At 36.1% G+C, this 22,131-nt stretch overlaps 1 protein-coding gene across 3 annotated transcripts in view; it reads left to right on the forward strand.

The window, feature by feature from the left end:
- Nucleotides 1-15,887, forward strand: part of EED (embryonic ectoderm development) — a 35,912-nt gene extending 20,025 nt beyond the window's left edge. Inside the window, exons 7-13 of one of the 3 annotated variants that reach the window (XM_033204831.1) lie at nucleotides 587-678; nucleotides 2,495-2,628; nucleotides 4,876-4,981; nucleotides 6,509-6,583; nucleotides 14,130-14,288; nucleotides 15,069-15,142; nucleotides 15,547-15,887. In XM_033204831.1, the coding sequence (XP_033060722.1) occupies nucleotides 587-678; nucleotides 2,495-2,628; nucleotides 4,876-4,981; nucleotides 6,509-6,583; nucleotides 14,130-14,288; nucleotides 15,069-15,142; nucleotides 15,547-15,673 (767 nt within the window). In that variant the 3' untranslated portion in view covers nucleotides 15,674-15,887. The other 2 variants (XM_033204833.1, XM_033204832.1) reach the window with 2 other exon arrangements.
- Nucleotides 15,888-22,131: the final 6,244 nt, after the last annotated feature.

The following is a 22,131-nucleotide window of genomic DNA, read 5'->3' on the forward strand; positions in this document are numbered from 1 at the left end:
AGGGTCTTCCTATATTGCTAGGGCTAGTCTCAAACTCCTGGACTCAAGCAGTCCTCCCATCATGGCCTTCTGAAGTGCTGGGGTTACAATCATGAACCACCATGCCTGGCTGACTGGGTAATTTATAATGAACACAAATTTATTTGGCTCATGGTTCTGGAGACTGCTGGTATCTGGTCAGGGCATTCATGCTGAATCGTCTCAGCAAAAGGGCAGGAGAGGGTGTGAGGGAGCAAGAGATTGAATTTATAACCTCAGGCCCTTTTATAATCAGTATTAATCCAATAGTGACGATGGAGCCCCCATAACCTGAATACCTCCCATTAGGCCCCAGCTCACACCACTATTGCATTGGGTATTGAGTTTCTAGCACATGCTTTTGGGGGGACCTATTCAAACTGTAGCACTTACCTAGCTAATTCTACATCTGATGTAAATATTTGAAGTTGCTATGTAATATGGATTCCATTTTTAGGCTTTACTATGCATAGCTTTCATCTAGACTTTAGTAGTTTTTCTTTCACAAGATGTTGAAAGTTCACAGTAAATAAAAAACACTCACCTAATTTTTGTATGTTTATATTAGATCATGCTTTACGATTATGGAATATCCAAACGGACACTCTGGTGGCAATATTTGGAGGCGTTGAAGGGCACAGAGATGAAGTTCTAAGTGCTGTAAGTTGAAAACTGCAGGGCAATGACTTTCAGGTTTACATAGCTGTGAACAGTCTCCATAAAACTCTTTCCTTGTAAGAAAGCGTGTTTGTTTCATGTAGCCTGTCAGGCAGACATTCACTTATGTTTGACATAGAAGATTTAATCTCCAGATGAAGGAATAAAACAAGTAAAGACTATATTTATTTTTTTTTTAATTACTTGCACTTTATCTATACCAATCCCTGGATTCTCATGAGAGCACTATGATCTTGCTCCTTTCCTTTTAATCTAAAATCACTAAGTTAATGTTTGTTTTGCTGTTTCGCAGTTATTAAAGAAAAAAATTAAACTATGTAGCCATTAAAGTACTTTTCCATCTTTTCTTTGAAGTTGAAACATAAGATTTTTGCTTTTTGGAAGTGTTTTATTGTGCTCACACTGTTTTAGGTAACTTATTTCTAGCCATTCTCTTTGGTTGGCATGGTATAATACAAGACCAGTAGTTAATTTTGTTTAAAGATAAATACCACCTTTATATTGATGTATTATAATCCATTGGTCTATTATACAAGTGTTTTTAGTCAGGTTTCAGATTTTAACATTATTTTAGCTTATGTTCCATATTTAACTCATTTAATTCCTAAAGTGTCACACCTCTTAGGTTGTTTTCCATTAAACTAGGTAAAGGGGCACCATATTTTACAGCATGTAACATGTTAGTTGAAGGTACTAAAATATTCCTATGTTGATGTTTGGAATCCTTTGTGGGAATCATACTTTCCTTGGAATACCTTGTCAACTTGGATTTCCTAAAAGTTGCAGTAGCGTTCTATATCTGGCTTTATGTGTGTAAAAGCCAAGTTAACTGTTCTTTATTAATAACTCCAAATTAGTGGTATTGTCTCTAAGGATGTCTTGTTGCTGTTGACAGTGAGGTAATGAGAAGTAGCACATCTGTGGATTCAGTAAACATCAAGCCTAAAGTTATTAGGCTTGTATAAAATGGTACTCATATTAATTCAAAGGCTGGATTAACATATAATATCTAGGTTAGTAAGGAAAATATACTCCTTCAATAAAACTCTCTCCTGTTATTTCTTAGAATGAGAGCAGGAGACAGTATATATCTCTTCTGTTAATACAGGAGTTCACTGATAGGTGGATAGATGTGTGAGATTGTCATTACTCATTTATGTGCCTTTTGCTAAATTAAATAGCATCTCTGGGCCTTAGTGTCTGCCTATGAAATGAGGTTGTTACAATAGATGATCTGTTGCATGCCTGTTAAAAATTAGTAAACAGCAAATGAAAAAAGTTAAAATCTGTTTTTTATCAGACTTTTAAAAATTCACTTAAAAGTGAACTTTAAGACTAACTTAGAAGTAAAGATAAAGTAAAATGTCAGCTCTTTAAGGATTCATGTATTTTCACATGCACGTGTCAGTTTCATTGGTCGGTTGAGTTTGGATAGGAAAAGTAATACACTATCCAGCTCTTCGTATCAGAATAGTTATTTTACTTTAGTAATCAATTTACCTTCAAAATAAGCAAAATAAATATTTTAGTGTCATTGAATAGATAAAACTAAGATTAAGTAATTTTTTCTTGATTTATGCATTGTAAATGCTCATATATTCCGATGGTGACAAACTAATTAAAACTGTAAATCTTGAAAGTAGTAAACTCTGATTTATGGCCTGTTTAGATGAAACCCAAAATGTAATTTGTATTGTGATTTGAAATACAGTTTTCACCATGTTGCATATTAGGTGAAAATTGGATAAATATAATTTGGAACTGTAATTTATATAAAACTTTTTGGTTTTACATACAGGATTATGATCTTTTGGGTGAAAAAATAATGTCCTGTGGTATGGATCACTCTCTTAAACTTTGGAGGATCAATTCAAAGAGAATGATGAATGCAATTAAGGAATCTTATGATTATAATCCAAATAAAACTAACAGGTAACAGTTGTGGTATTTAAAACAATTTTCTGTTTTGTGCTGTTGAATATATGTTTTATTTTTTCCCAAAAGTGCTATATAAGCCCCAACATTGAGTTCAGAAGATCTTCTTTTAACTTTAAGGCATGATTTACATGCCATAAAATTCACCCCTTTAAGAAGTCCTTTATTTGCAGTGTTTGTGACTTACTTTTCAAAATCCCCTTTAAATTGTGTTGTCATCTTAACTTAGTAGCACATTTTACTTATTTCTATTTTGGTATGCATATGCTTGGCCTTTTAAGTTAGAAATGTGAAAGTTTTAAGTCACTTAAGCTTATTATGGACTAGGGAGAGTAAAGGACACTTTAGAATAATGTTTACATTTTTAAAATGATACTAATTCTAATTCAGGATGGTAAACCACAGTTTTAAACAATGGAGTTCTTAGCTCTAATTCATGATAATGCTTTTCTCTAAATGATGCTCACTTCATTAAATGGAGAGAATTCAAATGCAGGAGCCTCGCTTCATGGTACTATAGGTTGGGGAATTTTGCAGTTTTCTTAGTATATTTTTGAAATGTCTCAATTCTTAATGCAGTAACTGTCTTTAGATTCTTACCAGGCTGTCATTAACACTTTCACTGTAAACATTGTATGTCTGCATGTTAACTTTGTTGGTACTTTTGTTTTAGCAAAGAGCTAGAGTTCATTTTCTGGTTATCAAGCCAGATTGTTAATCGATTATTAAATTTGTAAGCATCAGTAAATATTTCAATGCACTAACATTCATCAGACATAAGCGCCCTCTAAGAATTATTAAAAGTTTTACCTTTCCCCTTTAAAACACCAGGAACTAGTAGTACAGTGTTAAATTTGTATTTTTAGATTATTTTCTAGATATCTGGAATAAATACAAACTGTATTTCACAGTTTTCAAAAAATAACAGTTGTACTTTTTTTTTTTTGAGAGAGGTTTGGCCATACAATTATAATATGTACTTGGCAAAAAACCAATTAATATAATTATAGCAGAATTAAGAATTTATATAAGATCATGAATAACATTTTAATGTTTTAACAAAATATCCCAGAATTTGAATTGGAAGGATTGTTTTGAGTTGATGAAATCCAAAGTGCTTTTTTACATATCTGAGGGAAAAAGTAAAGAGAGGACATATGAATTGCCTAAGACAACTAATTCAGGGCATATTATACTTATACAGCTATTTCTGATTTAAAACTGAGTATATTAGGAATGTTAACTATACTGTTAATTAAATAACTCCAGAATTAGTAGCAGCTTGTTTTGTTTTTTCTCACAGATATCTCTAATGAAAACAATGGTGCCATTTAGTTTCCTAAATACAGAAATTATTTGGAAAAGTCCTAGGAAATTTTATTTTGTTTTATTTTATTTTTTTGAGACAGAGTTTCTCTCTTGTTGCCCAGGCTGGAGTGCAGTGGCACAATCTTGGCTTACTGCAACCTCTGCCTCCCAGTTTCAAGAGATTCTCCTGCCTCAGCCTCCCAAGTAGCTGGATTACAGGCACCTGCCACCATGCCTGGCTAATAAAAATTTTTTTTGTATTTTTAGTAGAAATGGGGTTTCACCATATTGGGTAGGGTGGTCTCGAACTCCTGACCTCAGATGATCCACCTGCCTCAGCCTCCCAAAGTGCTGGGATTACAGGCGTGAGCCACCGCACTCGGCCCCTCTTAAGAAATTTTAAATTCGTAAGGTATCATTTTCAGAAATTATTGCTCAAGGCAGGACTCTAGAATTATCTTTAGCAGACTTTGAAATGATGTTTAGTTGTTCCTGGAAAGATGACTATCTTTTGAAATAGTGTAGATATGTTGACTTTCATAGACTATTAATGCTTAATTTTAAGGACTTAGTAGGTAGCTTAGCGTATTTTCTGTGAGAAACTGATCAGGCCTTTATTATTGGTTAGGGTACCCAGAATTGAAGTGATTAATTTTGGATTATATATAGTAAAAGGCAGGAAACTACAATGTTTATAAACGAAGTATCTATCATAAGACAAAAATAAAATTAGTTAATAATGGGGAAAAAGAAACAAAAGTGGAATGAGACTTTAGCTTTCAATAAATAGATAAGGTGGTTGGTTATGTAGGAACACAGAGGAATTAATAGTCTTACATTTTGTTTTTCCAAGTTTTATAAATCCAAAAATGAAAAAGAGTATGATTCTACTATAATTTTTTCTTTTAACTTTTTACATTTCCATTCTTCCTTCAGGCCATTTATTTCTCAGAAAATCCATTTTCCTGATTTTTCTACCAGAGACATACATAGGAATTATGTTGATTGTGTGCGATGGTTAGGCGATTTGATACTTTCTAAGGTATGGTAACTGCAGTTAAGCTGTACTTCCATCGTGTGTGTGTGTGCGTGTATGTGTGTGTGTTGGAACTTGGCAGGGAGCAGTTTATGTAGTTTATTAAATTGAATGGCAGATGGGAAATTGCCTTTTTTAAAGTCTCATATTTTGATATATTTAGAAACTTGTTTTAAGAATAAAACATGCCATTGAAATATAATTCTTTGTGCTCCAGTAAGATGAGTATAGTTTTATAAGGTGATAGTGTTCTCTGATACTCAGTATTGTTACAAGATAACCAGTAACTAAAGCCAACAGAATTGGCTTTTGTTTTTATTTTTTTGTATCTCTGTGACTATTTTAGTAAAATTTTATTTACAAAAACAGGTGGCTGGAGTTGGCTTATGGGCTGTATTTGCCAGTCCCTGCTCCTGTTGGTGGATTTATACAGATTCTCCTCAATTTATGATGGGATTACATCGTGATAAACCCATCATAAGTTGAAAATGCATTTAATACACATAACCTACTGATTATCAGCTTAGCCCAGCCTACCTTAAATGTGCTCAGAATTAGCCTACAGATTGGGCAAAATTATCTAACACAAAGCCTGTTTTATGACAAAGCATTGAATATCTCACATACTGCATACTGCTAGCCCAGGAAAAGATCAAAATTCCAAATTCCAAATACTTCAAAATTGCAGCTGTTTTGTACCATTTTGGTAAAGTTGAAAAATTGTAAATCAGACCATTGTAAGTCAGGGACCATCTGGGTGTGTGTCTGGGTGTGTGTGTGTGTGTGTGTTTGTGTGTGTGTCTGTATTTTTTTGTAGCTGATAATTTAGAGAAGATGTTGGTGATATTGCATGAGCATTTAGGATTATCAAATTTGGTGAAATTGCTGTCCAGTTTCTTTTCTTGATGTGAATTTCAGGCCACTTCACATTTTCTTGGGCAGAGCCTGATTTACTTTTTTCTTGGCTTTATGTATAAACTGTTTTTTTTCTTTTTTCTTTAAACTTTTGATCTTCAAATAACTTGATTCATAGGATGTTTCAAAGATTGTTCAGAGAGGTCCCATATGATCTTTATCCAGAATCCAAAGTTTATATCTTATATAACTGTAATACAGTTTCAAATCCAGAAAATTGACACTGGTACAATGTGTGTGTATAGTTTTATGTCATTTTATCACGTGAATTTTGTCATTTCAAGAATGGTACAGTTTGGGACCTTTTAAGATTGTTTTTTTCCACTCAGACCTTTGAGATCCATCCAAGTTGTTGCCTGTATCAGTAGTTCGCCATTTTTATTGCTGAGTAGTATCCCATGGTATGGATTATCATAGTTTATTTAACTATCTATGGTAGGAGGTTTTGGTCGTTTCCAGTTTTGGGCTATTGCAAATAAAGCTGCTAATCAACAGTTGTGTCCAGGTTTTTGTGTGGACTTAAGTTTTCATTTCTCTGGGTAAATGCCTAGGAGGGCAATTGCTGGGTCATGGTTAAGTTTGTTTAGTTTTTTAAGAAACTGCCAAACTATTTTCCAGAGTGGCCGTGCCATTTTACATTCCCACCAGCAATGTATGAGAGATCCAGTGTCTCCGAATCTTCGCCAGCATTTGGTATTGTCATTATTTTTTATTTTAGCTGTTCTGATAGGTGTGTAGTGATATCTCATCGTGGTCTTAATTTGCATTTCCCTGATGGCTAGTGATGTTGAACATCTTTTTCATGTGCTTATTTACCATTCGTATATCCTTTTTGGTGATGTCTCTTCATATCTTTTGCTCATTTTCTAATTGGATTGGTTTTTTGTTGTTGTGTTTTTTTTTTTTTTTTTTTTTTACTGTTGAGTTTTGAGAATTTGAATATATTCTAATATGAATCCTGTATCAGATACATAGTTTGCAACTATTTTCTTTCAGTCTGTGGCTTGTCTTTTCATCCTCTTTAATAGGGTCTTTCACAGAGCAAATGTTTTTAATTTTTATTAAATCCAGTATATTGATTTTTTAAAATTATTTTATGGATTATGCTTTTGATGTTGTGCGTAAGAACTCCTTACCAAGCCATAAACCTTAAAGATTTTCTCCTGTGTTCTCTTGTAAAAGCTTTATACTGCTAGTTTTACATTGAATATGTAATCCATTTTGAGTTGATTTCCTTATGAAGGTGTGAGATTTAGGTTGAAGTTCCTTTTTCCCCTATAGATACTCAATTGTTCCATCAGCATTTGTTGAAAGACTATTCTTCCGCCATTGAATTGCTTTCGCACCTCTCTCAGAAATTGTTTGGCTGTACTTGGGTGGGGCTGTTTCTGATTTTCCTGTTCTGTTTCATTGATCTGTATATTTGCCCCTCCACCAGTACTACATACACAGTCCTCATTATTGTAGCTCTATAATTTTTCTTGGAATCTAATAGATTTCTCCCATCTTTATTTTTTTTCATAATTGTTTTGAGCTATCCTAATTCCTTTGCCTTTCTGTGTGTACATTTTAGAAAAATGTTTTCTACATTTATAAAAATCTTGCCGGGAGTTTTTTTGAGGAGAAGGAGTTTTTGAGTGGAATTGTATTAAACCTGTATATATAATTTTGAGGAGAACTAATACTGTGCTGAGTCTTCTAATCCATGACTGTGGTATGTCTCTTCATTTATTTACATCTTCTTTGACTTTTGTCATCAGCATTTTATAGTTTTTAGCATATGAGTCCTGTTTTTGCTCTATTAGATTTATACTTAAGTATTTTTTAAGCAATTATGAATCGTATATTATTTTCCATTTTTATGTGTTCATAACTAATATATAGAAATATAATTGATTTTTGCATATTGATCTTGAATCTTGTGCCCTAGCTAGACTACGTATTCAAGGTATGTTTTGTGATTTTCTCTGTAGACTATCATGTGATCTGCAAATAAGGACAGTTTTATTTCTTCCTTTGTGATCTATATGCCTTTTCTTTTTTTGCCTTATTGCACTGGTAAACTTTCAGTCCTGTGTTGAATAGCATTGTTAGGAACAGATATTCTTGACTTGTCATTCAGTCTTTCACAATTAAGCATATTAGGGTTTTTTGTTGTTGTTTTGTTTTGTAGGTATTCTCTATCAAGTTGGAAAGCTGAGAACTGTTTCCTGTTCCTAAATTTTTGAGCGCTTTTTCATGACTGGTATTTTGTCAGATGTGTTTTCTTCATCACTTTATATGATCATGTGGTTTATCTGCTGTTGCCTGTTAATATAGTCGATTATATTGATTGGTTTTTTGAATATTGATCCAGCCTTGGAACCCTGGAATACATTCCTACTTGATCATCCTGTGTAATTTTTTGTATTGCTGAGTTCTGTTTGCTAGTATCTTGTTAAGGACTTTTGTGTCTGTCTTCATGAGGTGTGATACCGGTCTGAACTTTTTTTTTGGTAGTGTTTTTTTCGGTTTTGGTGTTAGTAATACTGACTTTATAAAACGAATTGGCAAATGACCTGTTTCCCATTTTCCGGAAGAGATTGTGCAAAATTAGTGTGACTTTGTTTTTTTTGAGACAGAGTCTTGCTCTTTTGTGCATCCTGGATTGCAGTGGTGCAATCTCAGCTCACTGCAACCCCCCACCTCCTGGGTTCAAGTGATTCTCGTGCCTCAGCCTCCTGAGTAGCTTGGATTACAGGCGTGAGTCACTCACCTGCTAGTGTTACTTTTTAATGAAGTCCATTAACTTAATGGTTATAGGGCTGTTCAAATTAACTACTTCATTTCGGGTCATACTGGATGAGCTATAGTAGTTTGTGCTGTTTGAGGAATCGGTACATTCCATCTAAGGTAAAATCTGTGTATACAGAGTTGTTTGTAATATTCCCTTATTATCCTTTCAACATCTGCTAGGTCTGTAGTGATAGCCCGTTTCTTTCTCTTTTTTTGACACAGGGTCTTACTGTGGCTGTGGTGCAACTGGCTGTGGTGCTCACTGCAGCCTCGACCTCCCAAGCAATCCGCTCACCTCTGCCTCCTGAGTAGCTGAGACTATAGGTGTGGGCCACCATGCCTGGCTAATTTAAAAAAAAATTTTTGTAGAGATGAAGTCTTGCTGTGTTGCCAGGGCTGGTCTCATTTTTGAAATTGCCAGTTTCATTTTTGAAATTGGCAGTGTAGGCCTTTTTTTGGGTCAGTCTTGCTAGAAGTTTGTGAATTGTATTGATCTTTTCAAAGAACTAGCTTTTTACTGTTTGTTTTCTGTTGTAAATGTTATTTATATCTTCCTTTTTGTTTGCTGTTGGTTTATGTTGCTCAACTTTTATCAGTTTCTTAAGATGGTAGCCTAGGTTGTTGAGTTTTTGAGAATTTGTTTTATGGCTCTATTTTAGATATATTTGATGGGAGCTTGAAAAGAGTATGTGTTCTGTTGGGTGGAATGTTGTATAAGTGTTTATTAGATACTATTGGTTGATGATGTTGAATTCTTCTATATCCTTGTTTGTTCTCTGTCTACTGTTTTATCAACCATTGAGAGACAGGTGTTGAAATCTTCAGTTACAATGTGGATTTTTCTCTTTCTCCTTTCAGTACTGTCATGTTTTGCAGTTCTGTTGTTGGTACAGTCTACATTTAGTATTGCTGTGTCTTTGGAATTGACTCTTTCTTCATTACATCATCTTTTTTCAAACTTTTACTTTTAATCTATGTATCTTATAATTGAGTAAGTTTCTTGTAGATGATATAGTTGGATCATATATTTTTAAAATCTATTCTGCCTATGTCTTTTAATTGGTGTATTTAGACCATTTATATTTAAGCCTTAATATCAGTTATTATTTTAAGTCTGCCATTTTTCTTTTTGTCTTTTTCATTTCTCTCTGAGTTTTTCCCCCCTAACTTTCTGGGTTACGCGAATGGTTTTTAGAATTCCATTTTTATTTATCTATAGGAACTCATTTGTCTGCTGTATTATCAGCATTTTACAATTTTTTTTTTTTCTTCAGAAATAAGATCTTGCTCAGTCACCCAGGCTGGAGTGCAGTGGCACAGTCTTAGCTCTCTGAAGCCTGAAACTCCTGGCCTCAAGCAATCCTCCTGCTTCAGCCTCCCGAGTAGCTAGGACTATGGGCGTGCACCACCACACTCAGCTAACTTCTTTAATTTTTATAGAGGTGGGGATCTTGCTATGTTTCTCAGGCTGGTCTTAAACTCCTGGCCTCAAGTGATTCCCCTGCGTTGGCCTCCCAAAGCACTGGGATTATAGGCACAAGCCATTTAAGTGAAATTTAGAATGCTTCCTTCCCTTTACATCACTTTTAATAAATAAATAAACATTTATTTATATTTGAGAACCATATCCGTTTTTTTGTTCTTCAACCATCAAACACAATTTAGAAAATCCAAAAGGAAAAGGAGAGTATTGTATTGACTCATTTTGCATTTTCTGTTGTTCTTCCTTACTGATAAATTCAAATCTTCTTAATTTTTTGTTTCGAAAACTTTCTTTAACCATTCTTTTAGAGCAGGTCTGCTGTTAACAGATTCTCCTAGTTTTTCTTTATCTAGCATGGCCTCATTTCTTCTTTATTTCTGAGGGATATATTCACTGAATATAGGATTCTGGCTTCACAGTTATTTTCTTTCAACACTTGACAAATGTTTTTGCTCCCTCTTTGGCCTCCATAGTTTCTGATGAGAAATCTGCTGTCGCTGGAATTGTTTGTCCCCTGTAGGTAAGAAGTTCTTTCTGTCTTAATGCTTTCAGGATTGTTTTCTTTGCCTTTAGTTTTCAGATTGAGCGGGAGTGTATTTAGTTTGAGGTTTGAGTATGATATGACTTGATGTGGATTTCTCTGGGTTTGTCTTGTTTGGGGTTCACTGACATTCTTGAACCTGTAGTAGACTGAGGTTTTGTCCCAGGTTTGGAAACTTTTCAGCCATTACTCAAATTGTTTTTCAGCCCTGCTGTCTTCCCTCATTTTGGGACTCTGATTATATGAATGTTAGATCGTTTGTTTGGTCCCTAGGACTGTCTTTTTTCTTTTTGTTTAGATTGGGTAATTTCTATTGTGCTGTCTTTAAATTTACTGACTCTTGACCCTCTCCTCTTTTGGTATTGAACCCATCAGTTGAGTTTTTTATTTGAGTTATAATAGTATATTTTAGTTATAAAACTTCTAGTTCATTCTAAGTATGTTTGTGTTCATTGAAGCATTTTTATATTCCTGCCTTAAATCTATGTCAGATCTGACATCCGTGTTATCTCAGTGTTGACATCTGTTGATTATCTTTTTAAAGCTGATTTTTGTCTTTCTAAAGTTGATTTTTATGATTCTTGGTATGAAGAGTGATTTTTGATTGAAACCTGGGTATTTTGGGTATTACGATACTCTGGACCTTATTTAGATCTTCTCTTACAGCAGGCTTTCTCTGATACCTTTTCATCTGGGGAAGGGAGGCGCATTGTGTTGTGACAGGTTGGGGTGGAAGTCCAGGTTCCTCACTCAGTTGACTTGGTGTTGGTGCTTCATTACTGCTCAGTGGGGGTGGGAGTTAAGGCTCTTCGTACGCCTCAGCTGATACCACTCTAGCTGGGAAGGGCCAGGATGCCTAATTACTGCCCCCCTAGTGGTCTCTATTGACACTGTGGGTAGTTGGTGGCTTTACCAGTGAGTGGCTATGAATGTCCTAACTCGATTAGGCCTCCTCTGATACCACCCTAGTCTGAGAGGAGGAGGATCACCCCATTGCTATAAGAGGTATGGGGAGAGTCATGGGATAGGCACTTGGGGTGCTTAGTTACAACCTGAGCATGGGTTTTTCACTGGGCTTTTGCTGGTTCAGGTGGAGATGGGTCCACAGATTTTCCTAGGATGTTTGGCTGGAGTAGAGCATTGTCATCTGAAATTTTTGTCTTGTTAGGCTGCTACTTTTTTTGGTTCCTTGGCTAGAAAGAGCAGGCTTTTGTTGTTGTTGTTTTTGTTGTCTTTACTCATTAGCATTTCTGAGTTGCTGCCTTCTCTCACATCCAGTCTGGTATACATAAGGCAAAAGAAAACCCAAGAAACTCAACAGTTATCGTTATGTTCCAAGGTTTCTAACTTGTTGGCCTTTTCTCTACCTTTTCAAGTCTTATGTTTGCTTTATGTATGATACTCAGATTTTTAAGCGGACGGATAGGAAAAAATACGTCTGCTCCATTGTTCCAGCAGCAGAAGTAAAAAGCCATTAGGTTTTTAAAATTTCTGCTCTTAGAACTTAGATCTCTGGAAAGGATTTCTGAATTTTAGGTGGTAGGCTGAACTGAAATATATTGGTGGTCTCAAATCTGACTCTGCATCAGAATCACTAGGAGAATGTTAGAAAAATAGATTTCCTAGACCTCACCTTCAGAAATTCTAAATCTGGCACAAGGCCCTGGGAATTGGTAGTTCTAAAAAGCTCTTAGTAGATGATTTTGAAATGCAGCCATCCATTAGCTCTGGCAACATCTTTTTACCTCACTTTGCTTTAGTTTTTCCATCTAGGGACTCCAGTACTTAAAAATTCTTTACCGGTGCAGTTAGTAAGAAGCACTTGAAGAGCTTTCTTTTTTTTTTTTTTTTTTTTTTTGAGACGGAGTCTCGCTCTGTCGCCCAGGCTGGAGTGCAGTGGCCGGATCTCAGCTCACTGCAAGCTCCGCCTCCCGGGTTTACGCCATTCTCCTGCCTCAGCCTCCCGAGTAGCTGGGACTACAGGCGCCCGCCACCACGCCCGGCTAGTTTTTTGTGTTTTTTAGTAGAGACGGGGTTTCATGGTGTTAGCCAGGATGGTTGCGATCTCCTGACCTCGTGATCCACCCGTCTCGGCCTCCCAAAGTGCTGGGATTACAGGCTTGAGCCACCGCGCCCGGCCTTGAAGAGCTTTTTTACAGTTCTTCTGCTTTGGCCTTTCTCTTAGAGACTGAATCAGTAGGGGCTGAGATGAATCTTTCGAGAAAACTCCACAGACTATTGATCCAATTTTGCATTTAGCCAAGAGTCATCACACTAGGTGATTTCTAAGGTCCTTTACAGTTAAAAACTTGAACAGATGTCATATAATGCTAGGATTTAAAAAGTCTAAATAAAAAAGGTAGAGAAGAAAAAAGAATGTGTTGTTTCCTCCCTAATCTTCAAATGGCCATACTATTAAATTATTTAAATGCCTGTGAACCCCACAGGGCTGCCACCTGTGACTATATTATGTAGGCTGTCCAGTAAAACTCTAGGGGCACTGTTCACTTACACGAGGATTTCTGAATCCTGGTGCTATTTAGTTTAGGCCAGATAATTCATTTTTTGAAGGGGGTTTCCTGTGCCTTATAAGATGTTTACTAGCATCTCTGGCCTCTACCCATTAGAGCACAGACATATTGCCAAATGTCCCTTAGTGGGCAAACTACTGACCTAGATAGTAATATGAATAGTGCCCACAGTTTTGTAATTTTTTCTCATTGTATTCTTTACCACTTACTGCTTAGATGTGTGCATACAAATTTGATTTTATAGGAGAGGAAAAGTATAAGTTTGAAGCCTATTTCAATCCTGTCCCCATATCAGTGTCTTGATGTTAAACAACTGCTTTACTTGCCTTCAATTGCCCTATTTATAACCTGAGTTCTAAGGCCATTTATATGAGTTCATCAAATTTCCTAAGATACCTGTTGAGTACCTACTGTGTGGCACAGATACTGGATGAAGGAATAATAGTTAATCAGGTAAAGAAAACCACCTGTGATTAGAATTGAACTAGGAAACTGCAAACTAGTGAAGTAAGCAAGAGCCAGATTAATGCCGGATTATGAAAAGCCATGTATTCTAATTCTGTATGTTTGTAATTATACCTTTGCTATAAAACACTTCAAGTCTCTGGGTGTCAGAGTATCTAGAGCTGAACTTGGTTTAACTTGGAAGAGAAATGTTGACTTCCAAAATGAATATTTCAGAAAATGTGATTCTTTTGTATTATCGAATTCTATTGATAATCGGATTTCTTGTCCTTAAGTATGGCATTGAGTGTAAATATAAATGAATGTACATCACTGTACTTGATAGATGGATTAACCAGGTTCTAAGAGCTGTGAATTCCAAAACAATAGAAAAGCCTTGTTTTTACTTTGTATGATTCAGTTCCACATTAACATTTCTTTTTCTCATTTCTCTCTCTGTTTTAGTCTTGTGAAAATGCCATTGTGTGCTGGAAACCTGGCAAGATGGAAGATGATATAGATAAAATTAAACCCAGTGAGTCTAATGTGACTATTCTTGGGCGATTTGATTACAGCCAGTGTGACATTTGGTACATGAGGTTTTCTATGGATTTCTGGCAAAAGGTATCAACGTACTTTTACATTTTGAAATGATCTGACTTGTGAAAGACCATTGTAATTCTAGCTTTTTCTGTTGTGTCCATGTTCTTTTTCCTCTACAAATCTACCCTGATGTTTTGTATTGATTACTTTGCCCTTTGATGTTATTCATGAAATACTTTGGTGTTATTCATTCTGCTTTTGTGGCTCTGCATATGATCTGCAGTGCTTACTTTAAATTAAATTGGCAGTTAGGTATCAATGGTGGAAATTAGGTATTTATGTTCCATAACATAAACATTACCATAACATTACTAAGACTTAATGTTTTAGTAATTAGATTGTCAATCTACGTATGTAACTGTTCCCTAGAGAAAAATCAGGATAGAAGACAGACAAAATATTAGTTACCTAAAAATTTAAAGAAATATATTGTTAGGATTTTGTGGTAACAAATTACTTGGGTATTTATTTCTGTAAGAAAACTTTGGAAGAGCTTTCCACAGCTTTTGCTGTATTTCTTGAAGGCAGAAGAAAAAGTAAGTACCACGCTAACAATGTAAATTTGTAAGGCCCTTCATAAATTTGCAAAATGCCTTCTTACTTGCTCAAGACACTTGTGATGTATTAATTGGTCTTATTTATATTTACAAATCAGGAGTATAAGACCCAAAGAAATAGTCAAGAGCACAGAGGCTGGAACTGAGCTTTTTCTGAAACAAGAAAGCTGTCTGAGGATTCCTCCAGTGCTTTAGAACCTGGTAATTTTATTAATTTGATGTTTTTAAAAATATGTTTATACAGATGCTTGCATTGGGCAATCAAGTTGGCAAACTTTATGTTTGGGATTTAGAAGTAGAAGATCCTCATAAAGCCAAGTAAGTATTTAGAAATTTCTGTTCAAAATTTCAGGCTTTTTCTCCACAGTTGTATGCCAGTGTAGAAAAGATCATTTATATTTGCAGTGCCATCCTTAAGTCATTTTTAACATTTACTGTTTTCAGAGTTGAAGTTAATTTTTATTCCAATAATTTTTGTTTTTCCTAAGTACCTTGGTGACAAGTTATTTCTCGTTTTTATACAAATTATATAGTGGTTGTTGAACTTAAAATATATCCAAATTTTATAAAATTTGAGACTGACTCTTAGTGAAGTATATTCTGGTTTTAAATGCTTTTCGTATGAGTTGGAACATCTGCTTATTTTCTAATCCACTGTTTTAGGGTAGACACTGACAACGTTATGTGTGGTCTTTAACCTGTTGTCATGTTTTTTTCCCTAGATGTACAACACTGACTCATCATAAATGTGGTGCTGCTATTCGACAAACCAGTTTTAGCAGGGATAGCAGCATTCTTATAGCTGTTTGTGATGATGCCAGTATTTGGCGCTGGGATCGACTTCGATAAAATACTTTTGCCTAATCAAAATTAGAGTGTGTTTGTTGTCTGTGTAAAATAGAATTAATGTATCTTGCTAGTAAGGGCACGTAGAGCATTTAGAGTTGTCTTTCAGCATTCAATCAGGCTGAGCTGAATGTAGTGATGTTTACATTGTTTACATTCTTTGTACTGTCTTCCTGCTCAGACTCTACTGCTTTTAATAAAAATTTATTTTTGTAAAGCTGTGTGTTTAGTTATTTTCATTGTGGTGAAAAAACGTTAAAAGTAATAAAATTGTGCCTTATCTTTTTATAATGCTTGTTTTTTGTAGTTCTCTTAACCAGAGAAAGTTTTATAATACAGAGATTAAGTATAGGCTCTAGAACTAAACTGAATTCAAATCTTGGCTCTGCTACTACATGACCTTGGATAAACAACCTCTCAATGCTTGGTTCCTTGTGTATAAAACAGGGATAATAATACTTGCCTCAGGGTTATTGTGAGGATCAAATGATTCGTTATGTGTGAGGCAGTTAGAACAGTATTTGACATATAATAAGCCCTAAATATATTTTAAGTGTTTATAATTATTGGAGATTATATTTCCTATGGTTTTTTTTAATGATTTCTTATGTAATAGTTTCATAAGTAATATTTAGAATTCTGTAGAGTTAGAACCTATGATAATGTTTGACTGTAACCTTTCTTTATAGTTTTAAAAAATATTATTGCCATTAGATTTGCAACTAGGCCATTGATAACCTTAGAGGAGATATCGTTAGAGCAAAGGAGGAGAGGATATAGAAGCTTAAATTCAGTGGGTTGGATCATGAAAGAGATGGCAAGTATGTTCATGTAGTGAGTTGTTGCCCCTTTTCTAGAAAGTTGTTACTGGCTAAGAGAGATTAAGTAGATTGAGATCATAAGGTTGGGAATAGTTGGTTATTTTGTCTCCAACATAAGGCACATTGCATTTATTTGTGGGCAAAAATTCCCTAAAGAGTGAAGACCAAGATCACATGTGGAGGGGTTAACTTGAAGCAGAGGAGTGAAGAAAGCCCGAATGATCATGAAGCTAAGGTTGGAGGTGAAATGAGGCGAGCCAGAGAAAAATACAAAAGACTGAATTTTGTCAGGTTTTTAAAAAGATTCCTGAACCTTGTTTCTATAAATATGTATATTTTTAAAGTTTGATTTTGATATTGTACAGTATTTGACACTGCCCCTTCTTGAGCTATCTCTGAAGCACAGTTTACTTACCTGGTAATAGTATAATGCTTAAGTCTGAATAAACAGGAAAACGAACTGCCTTTTACTGTCTGGGTCCAATGGACCCTTCAATTGTTTTTTAGAAATTTTAATAGGAACTTTAAGAAGTAAACCTTTATAGCAAGTAAATTCTTATGTACAAACATCAAAAGACAAGGAATACTGTCATAGCCTTTTAGCAAAATGAGATTTCCTAGGTTCTTCTTTCAAAATACTGCATGATGAAATCCTTCCTGTTGCATGATTAACTAGGTGAGAATGTCATCTTTCCTTTTGGTTCTTAGAAATGTATTATTCACTACTCCATTCTTGAGGTTAGTTTTAATTTTTTTGGAGACAGTCTCACTCTTTTGCCCAGTCTGGAGTGCAGTGGTGCAGTCTCAGAGGTCTCACTGCAACCTCTGCCTCCCAGGCTTAAGTATTTCTCGTGCCTCGGCCTCCCAAGGAGCTTGGATTACGGGTGTGTGCCACCATGCCCAGCTAATTTTTGTATTTTTAGTAGAGATGGGGTTTCACCATGTTGGCTAGGCTAGAATATCGAGTGTTAAAGTTAGTGCAGATGGGCTGGGTGCGGTGGCTCAATGCCTGTAATCCCAGCACTTTGGGAGGCTTGGGTGCGTGGATCACAAGGTCAGGAAATCGAGACCATCCTGGCTAACACAGTGAAACTCCGTCTCTACTAAAAATACAAAAAAAAAAAAAAAAAAAAGGCGTGGTGGCGGGCACCTGTAGTCCCAGCTGCTGGGGAGGCTGAAGCAGGAGAATGAGGTGAACCCAGGAGGCGGAGCTTGCAGTGAACCGAGATCGTGCCACTGCACTCCAGCCTGGGCAACAGAGCGAGACTCCGTCTAAAAAAAAAAAAAAAAGTTAGTGCAGATAATGAAAGGACCAGGAGTGAGAACTCGGGCCAGTTATCAGCCACATTCTTTATACTCTATTTTTGCCCTCTCTCCTTTCCCTGAAATACTGAGGAAGTAACATCTCTTTTCCTAATGGATGCTATCCAGAGGGCCACCCCACACCAGTTATCTCATTAGCCTACAAAAACACATTCTTTTCACTCAAGTGATCTCAAGGTTCTTAGAAGTTGCATCAGGAAATGGAAATCAAGACGAAATTGTTTTTAATTGATAATTGTATATATTTATAGGGCACAATATGATGCTTTATACATCTATACAATGTAGAATGAGCAAATTGGGCTAATACATCCATCACTTTGTTCCTCATCTTAAAGGAAAAGCCTCCAACTTTTCACTATCAAGTATGATGTTAGTTATTGGCTTGTCACACATGGCCTTTATTGGGTTGAGGAACATTCATTCCTTCTATACCTATTTTGTTGGGGGTTATCATGAAAGGGTGTTGAATTTTGTCAAATGCTTTTTCTGCATCTATTGTGATAATGTACAGTTTTTGTCCTTCATTCTGTTCATATGGTGAATCACATTTATTAATGTGCGTATGTTCAAACATCCTTGCATCCCAGGGATAAATCCCATGTGGTCATGGCAGATGATTCTTTTAATGTATTGCTGAAGATGATGGTTTGCTAGTATTTTGTTGAGTATTTTTGTATTTATGTTCATCAGGGATATTGTTTCTGCTAGTGTCCTTGGTCTGGCTTTGGTATGAGGCTAATACTGGCCTTGTAAGATGAGTTTGGAAGTATTCCGTGCTCTTCATTTTTGGGAAGAATGTGAGGATTGTTATTAATTCTTTAAATGTTTAGTAGAAACAGAAAAGCCCAGTCTTGAGCTTTTGGGAGACTTTATTTGTTAACAGTTGTAATATTTCCTCTTCCATTTCTGATTTGAGTCCTTTTTTTCTTATTAAGTGTTATAAGGGTTTGTCAGTTTTGTTTAGCTTTTTATTCTTTCATTTTTTTTTGTTTTCTATTTCATTTATTTCTGCTCTGATCTTTGTTATTTCCTTCCACTAACTTGAGGTTTAGTTTGTTCTTTTTCTAGTTCCTTGAGGTGTTGAGGTTTGCGTTGTTGGTTTGCAATCTTTTTTAATGCTATAAACTTCTCTCTTAAAACTACTTTTGCTGGCCGGGCGCGGTGGCTCAAGCCTGTAATCCCAGCACTTTGGGAGGCCGAGACGGGCGGATCACGAGGTCAGGAGATTGAGACCATCCTGGCTAATACGGTGAAACCCCGTCTCTACTAAAGAATACAAAAAACTAGCCGGGCGAGGAGGCGGGCGCCTGTAGTCCCAGCTACTTGGGAGGCGGAGGCAGGAGAATGGCGGGAACCTGGGAGGCGGAGCTTGCAGTGAGCTGAGATCCGGCCACCGCACTCCAGCCTGGGCGACAGAGCCAGACTCCGTCTCAAAAAAAAAAAACAAAAAACAAAAAAAAACTACTTTTACTGCATCTCATAAGTTTTGACATGTGTTTCCATTTTCATTTGTCTCAAAGTATCTTTATATATGTTTTTAGAGTCGGGGTCTTGCTATATGTTGTTCAGGCTTAGAGTTCAGTGACTTCGCAGGTGCAGTTACAGCTCTCACTGCAGCCTTGAACTCCTGGGCCCAAGTGATCCATTCCTGCCTCAGCTTCCCAAGTAGCTACGACTGTAGGCATGCATCACTGTGCCAGGCTTTCAAGAGATCTTTCAATTTCTCTTTTAGTTTTTTCTTTGACCCAATAATTGCCCAGTGTATTTCTTACACAGTGTCTTAGGAAGGATAAAACCAGCTTTGATATGTTGGCTATTATGTTTCTGAAAAGACAAGACAGGGTTGTTTTTCTTAACTCTATACTTGAAAGTTTCAAACATATAGAAGAGTGAAGAAAGTAGTGAATACGATGTACCAAGTCAAGCTTCAGCAATTATCAGTACATAGCCAATATTGATTTATTTATACATCCATGCCAGATTGTTTGGAAGCACATCCCAGACTTCATTTTATCTGTAAAAATTTACTCTATATTTCCAACAAAGACTTTAAACAAAATATCAATACCATGCTCACACTTTAAAAAGTAGTTTCTAAATTATATATGCAGTTTATTTAGAAGTATAAAGAAAAAAGTAAAAACTACCTTTTACTACCCAGAAATAATTGCTTTTAGTGATGGGATATACTTTGTATGTGTAAGTTTAAAGAATTGTGATTGTCTGAATATATTGTTTATATGCTGCATTTTCAGATTCCCAGTAATTCTTAACAGATTATTCTGTTTGCATATCTTTTAATACATTTCATGAATGTACCATTATCTATTTAATTCCTTGTTGTTGGACATGTTCATTGCTTCCAGAGTTTTGCTATTATAGATAATATTTTGATTAACAGGCCAGTACACAAGTCTTTGTGTAACTCTCAGGCTCATTTTAGAATTAGGATATTTCTTTCTTATTAAGTTTGTACCAAATTACACTTGCGCCAACAGCATATGGTAGTGCCCATTTCAGTTTTGTTGTTACTAGTTTCCTGTGTATTATCTCTGTAGATCAGGGTGCTTTTTCTGTAAAGAGCTAGATAGTACTATTTTAGGCTTTGCCATACAGTCTCGTTATAACTATTCAACTCTGCTGCTGTAGGGTGAAAGCAGCCATAGACAACTGAGTATGGCTGTGTACCAATAAACTTTACTAACCAAAACAGGCAGTGGCGGGGCATGGTGGCTCATGCTTGTAATCCCAGCACTCTGAGAGGCTAAGGTGGACAGATTGCTTGAGCCCAGGAGTTCGAGACCAGCCAGGGCAACATGGTGAAACCCCGCCTCTACTACAAATACAAAAAAAATTAGCCAGGCATGGTGGTGCATGCCTATATTCCCAGCTACTTGGGAGGCTGAGGCAGAAGTTAAAAAAAGAACAACAAACAACAGGCAGTTGGCTAGATTCTGTCCACAAGCCATAGTTTGATAACCTCTTCAGTGGATACTAGTTACTAAACAAAGCAAAACAAACAAAGTAAGACTGAAGCAGGCCCCTAAAGTTGTTGAAGATTTAAGTCAACCAAATAGTTTACAATCAAAGATCACCAGATAGACAATGAAGCAAGTTCTATGGCTGAGAGTTGAAACAATAATAATAATAAAAACTTAGACCATCAAAGACTTTAGATATTGCAATTTTCAGATAATATAAAACAGCCACCTTATTTTAAAATTGCAACTCTCCCTCTCTGTACTTTCTTCTTCCTTGTTATTCTCCATTTCAATTACCACCTACTATACTACATAATTTGCTTATTTGGTTTATTGTATTTCTTCTGCTACTATGATGTAGTCTATATGAGAGCAGGGTTTTTATTTCACTGGTATAACCCCAGCACCTTGAGCAGTGTCTTTCATGTAACAGGGGTCTAATAACTATTGGTTGAATAAATGAAACAGAAACAGTCATAAAAATAAGCAAACAGTAAGAGGCTATGATGACTGATGAGGTGAATACGAGAGGGAAACAAATAGAACTTTTTGAAATGAAAAATACATTTGTTGAAGTAAAAAATTCAACCAACGGGTTAGACAGGTTAGTCACAGCTGAATAGAGATTAGTGAATTGGAGGTGATCTTTAGAAATTACCTAGAATGTGGCACAGAGAATCAAGAAAATGGAGAATATGAGAGGTTAAGAAATACAGAGGATAAACTGAAAAGATCTAACATTTAATTTTGGAGATCCAGAAAAACAAAAAAAGAATGAAGTGAAGGCAATATTTGAAGAGGTAATTATCTTACTTGCTCCAGGATACTTGAGTGCCATGTGGGCATGTACGATAGAGCTAGGAGAAATGGCAGGTGGTTCTGGCATCTTCCTTACCATCATGTCTCCCACTTAGACTGCAGTCTTGGCCGCTGATGTGCCAGTCTGCTTCAGTCTCTACCAAGCCCAAAACTTTACCCTCTATCAGGTCCTGAGGAAAAGCAGCTTCCATGGTGTATTTCAAGCTGGATGAGGATCCAATTGATGCCATATCCCTGTTGTAGCCTTTTGTGGTGAGACAGGGCTCTCATCAGGACAGCAGGTTTTTCAAAGCCTTCTACACTGATGTGAAGGACAATAAGATGTGGAAGTTCCTGGGTTTTGCTTTTGGACAATGGGAACCAAGGGTGGCATCCCCACACTCCATAGTGTAGGGCCTGACACGATCTAAACTCCCTCCTCCAGTAATCATTCATCAAGAGTTTCAGTGTTGTGATAACCCAGGAGTTCTCCACATAGTGGCACATCATGGAGCTCATTTCCTTCCTGGATTAC

This window comes from Trachypithecus francoisi, unplaced genomic scaffold (assembly GCF_009764315.1).
Source record: "Trachypithecus francoisi isolate TF-2019V2 unplaced genomic scaffold, Tfra_2.0 Lachesis_group8, whole genome shotgun sequence".
In the NCBI taxonomy this organism is placed as follows: Eukaryota; Metazoa; Chordata; class Mammalia; order Primates; family Cercopithecidae; genus Trachypithecus; species Trachypithecus francoisi.